General features: G+C 35.6%; 1 protein-coding gene across 2 annotated transcripts in view; it reads right to left on the bottom strand.

Annotated features, from left to right (window-relative positions):
• LOC106460402 overlaps positions 1 to 4,477 on the bottom strand; it is a 167,260-nt gene that overhangs the window by 75,031 nt on the left and 87,752 nt on the right. For both annotated transcript variants that reach the window (XM_022387120.1, XM_022387119.1), the window contains exon 4: positions 3,372 to 3,607. In XM_022387120.1, coding sequence (XP_022242828.1) covers positions 3,372 to 3,607 — 236 coding nt within the window. The remainder of the gene's footprint in view (positions 1 to 3,371; positions 3,608 to 4,477) is intronic.

Raw genomic sequence — 4,477 nt, 5'->3', positions numbered from 1 at the left:
TCTTGGGCTACTATTTACCAAAGCTACTCGAGGTCTGTCTGGTCAAGCCGTCCCTAATTTTGAAGCGACAGACTAGAAGAAAGTCATCACCACCCACCGCTAACTCGTGGGCTACTATTTACCAAAGCTACTCGAGGGCTGTCTGGTCTAGCTGTCCCTAATTTTGAAGTGATGGACCAGAAGAAAGTCATCACCACCCACCGCTATCTCTTGGGCTACTATTTACCAAAGAAAGATGGGAATAACCATCACATTATAGCGCTCCCACTGCTGATAGAATGAGAATGTTCGGTAAAGTTATTCGAACCTGCGACCTAAAGAAAAAAAAAAGTTAGTATTTTCTTCCATTTCATGCTATCTACGAAAGATGGAAAGCTTTCATGTTGTTTTTACAGCTTCCTTTAAAACAGCAAGATCGTCGAAAGACTTTACCATTCTCCTCGCAGAAACAGACCTGTCTGAACAGTCTGTCTGTTCGAAATAAATATCTGCCAGAATCTTCAAACCGACTCTGGGAATAAAATAAATTAAGCAAGACTGTTATAATTATAACCAGTTCGCGGGATTTACACATATCTGGAACATCAGTAAAAAAAGTTTAAACGTGCAACAAAATTATCAGATATTCCAGTATGTGAGTACACTCAAATTAGCCAATTGATTAGATTCCACGAAACAACGTGATTAGTCTATTATTCGAGCAAACACTAAAACTAATATTCATCAGTAAAAGCTACTCAGTCAAATAACCAAGCTTATCAGGATTTCTTAGTTGATACTATAACTCCCAATAACCACTGTTCAGTCACCAGAATCTATAACTCAGAAATACAGAAAGCAAAAATGATCTTTTCTTTTACAAGTTGACAGGAGCACTCAGTATATTTTTTCAGGTGAATGATAGCATTCGGAACAAGAAGAAGACGCTGCAATAAATAACTTACTTTTACCAACTCTTCCGACAATCTTTAACGTAACAATAAACATCCGTATATTCCTTTTAGCAACATAACCTATTATTTTGTTCGTGCGAATGTTGAACCTAATGAAGATTTTCAGAGTGGCAGATCTCTGTTAATAAATTATCTGTTTGAAGTTAAGCACAAAGCTACGCAATCGGCTATCTGTGCTCTGCACACCACGGGTATCGAAACCCGGTTTCTAGCGTTGTGAGTCCGCAGACATTCCGCTGTGCCACTGGGGGGAGGGGGCGTTAATAAGTTATATGTAAAACCAATTGGTGGGACTTTAGCACTCATAACGTTCAGTGAAGGAAATATATATATATATATATATATATATGTATACTAGCAGTTACTACCCATGCATTTCTTCTACAGTTATAGCCGCAGCACGTGAAGGATGGTACAACTGATGCTTATACGCAATACTAATCATTTGCTGTTTTTACACCTTCAGAATATATTACATTTTACCCTTTGTATAAAAAATAACAACAATAATAACTCTTCATAAACCAATGGAAAATTTTCAGCATTGTATTGGGCAGTTAAGGACTTGGAAAACAATTTTCTCTACTATAAAATTCACGAGAAGACTTTCTTAGATAAAATTTGGGTGAATGTTTTTCCACAGCTAAACTTTAATAAACTTTTAGGCTATGTAAATCAATCATGGTGTCCTTCCCAATTCTGTGGGTCGACGATTATGGTTCTCCATTGTCCTCTACTTTTCACTTCCTGCACCAACTTTCCTTATTCAACCTTCTCATCTCCAATCCATTTTCCAATGTCATCGTACCAAGCGAGTTTCTGTCTGATTCTCACTTTCCTTCCTTCGATTATACACATACAATCTCTGCCAACCATTCCCCCAGACTTAATTATATTCACTTACTAGCGCATCTTCAGTTTCCTACACATATCTAGCAGTTGTGTTTTGTCTTTGTACTTCCAATGTATCCTCATTGGTTTTTTATATCTAGTTGATCTTTATCAGGTGTCTATAACAGCACATATCAAATGCAAGGATCATGCGAGTGGTTTTTGTATGTAGTTGATCTTTATCGGGTGTCTGTAACAGCACATATCAAACGCACGGATCATGTAAGGCGATGATTAAAAGCTAATGATGATATTCTAAGTAATGGCCATGGTTACTGACTATTCCACTGCAGGTGGTTTCTGTGTAATACACTGAGGTCAATGTTGTTCCCTCCTCTTTACATACTTTCCAGAGTCCACCAACCGAGGATTCGTTTGAACAACCAAAAGACACAGAAGTCTATGTGAGATATCACCTAATGGCATTGACAGATTTTCCCGTTTGTTCTTGTTTCATGCAGAGGAACTGGCATGTTGACTTGGCTGGGTGCTTTGTCTTTTTGGAGACATACCTACCTTACTGACATCAAAATTGTAGAAATATATTATTTTTTCGTGGTATAGTGATGTCAGTACGTTAGCCCGATGAGTATACAAGCTCACCTTGACATTTATCTTAACTCTCCAGATGTTTAAGTTACCATTATAACTTTAACCTGCGATCCCCTTAAATCCCTTGGAAAAAAATTAAGTAGTTCGCTCTGTACCATTTGTGAAATGCTGTAACGCCGATATAACGACAATAAATTGCTCGAACTTTCGTAGACACTTAAACAGCTATGTTTTGTCCAATGTGACGCCATTTGTCAAGTGCGGCATACTGTTATACAGCTTTCGACAGATGGTCTTCTATTCTGTTATGTGATTTGGGGGAACTTTTGAATATACCGCTTGTGTTTTCGTAAACCTAAATTCGTGTAAATTATTTTATTTACAATTCCAAGGAAGGTCCCTACTTTGATTGCAGTAGGCCGTCGTGCTCTTGAGTTAATTCCAGTGATAATGTTTAACCTATTTACTTGGGGTCTACAGTTGTACCCGAATAAAGATTAACCTGTTTTTTGTCATTGTTGTGTTTGCTTGCTTTAACACTACAGATATCCATTTTTCAAAACGATAAAATTTCGTGCCTTGAATGTTTGTTGTTGTTCTTTTTTTTTATATAACAGCGGAACAGGAGAAATTCAAGTCTGAAAGCTTGTGATGTAAATCACCACAGTTCAACTGAAGTGCAACAAGTAGGTCAGGGCTTATATCCTATGTAGCCACAGAGGTGTCCAGTGACAAGGTGATTTGACACGCACACTACTGCCATTTAATCGTGATCAAACATCTGTATTACAAGGTTTGCAGATGTATCAGAATGCTTAAATGCAAATTTCCAGTGTTATTGTTATTAAAATTCCTGAATGTAGCCACATATTAATTTTTAGTAATTTATTTTTCTAATATATAAGTGCAAAATATTGGTTTTGAATCAAAATAAAGACAGAAATTCACTGCAAACTGAAAATCACTGTTTCTTACCTTTTAGCTTATCTCCAGAAATTACCCTGACGCTGGCCTGTAAGGATGTCATATCAAGAGCAATCTCTTTTGAGTTCACAATATGCCTAACATCTTCTAACCTGGGGCCATCCAATATATATATTCTTGCTGTTTTTGATTTGTCATCACCAAAAACATCTTTTGGGATTTCAATCTCTGCTTTTTCGCTACCATGGCAACTATTAAAGTCATGATGACCACGTGGAGTAGTGGAGCTATTAAAAATATTAAAAAAAATGAAAAAATAACACGACAATTAAAATTTTATAATGAATAGACTGTGTGGATAATTTCAAACTTCACGATTAAAAAATAACTAACATTTCACAGTTTTGCCTAAGAAAATCGATGGTAGCACATACGTTAAGAAAAATACAAACTTTAATTAACAGCAGATCTTTCAGCACACAAGTACAATAACGAAGTTAATGTTGTTTACTGACAGCACAGTTCTGTAGTTTTCATAAGTACTATAGTATTCTTCCTTTTTCTTGTCTACAGTAACTGTTTACATGTACATACACGTAACAGATATACGCATACTTCAGTATTGTAATTTATTAACTGCTCTCACTTGAACAATAACAGAAATTAGCGGTAAAAAATACGGAGCAATTTGTGGATTTGGGAAATATACAGATCTGTTGTTGTTAATAAGATATTTCTTACGTCAGTGATTTTTCATTTTATTAAAGATTACATATGAATACTTTTTTCAAGTACAACAAACTATACGCGCGTTTTACGGTCATCATTATTGGCGAGTTGATTATTGGAAGCTGGAGTAAATATTTAAACGAATGATCAAATTAATTTTGAAACATTTTAATTTAGACAGTAAACTAAAATTAGTTTATAGATTTTTTTCAGGGAATAACTTCAACGGCATCGTGACCTTTTTGGCATTCTACTGTCCATTTATTAACCTTTTTGGCATTCTACTGTACATTAACCTTTTTGGCATTTTACCGTCCATTTATTAACCTTTTTGGCATTCTACTGTCCATTTATTAACCTTTTTGGCATTCTACTGTCCATTTATTAACCTTTTTGGCATTTTACCGTCCATTTATTAACCTTTTTGG

Source organism: Limulus polyphemus, unplaced genomic scaffold (assembly GCF_000517525.1).
Source record: "Limulus polyphemus unplaced genomic scaffold, Limulus_polyphemus-2.1.2 Scaffold765, whole genome shotgun sequence".
NCBI lineage: Eukaryota > Metazoa > Arthropoda > Merostomata > Xiphosura > Limulidae > Limulus > Limulus polyphemus.
The sequence above is the reverse complement of the archived record's forward strand: the minus strand, read 5'-3'. Positions and strand labels throughout refer to the sequence as shown.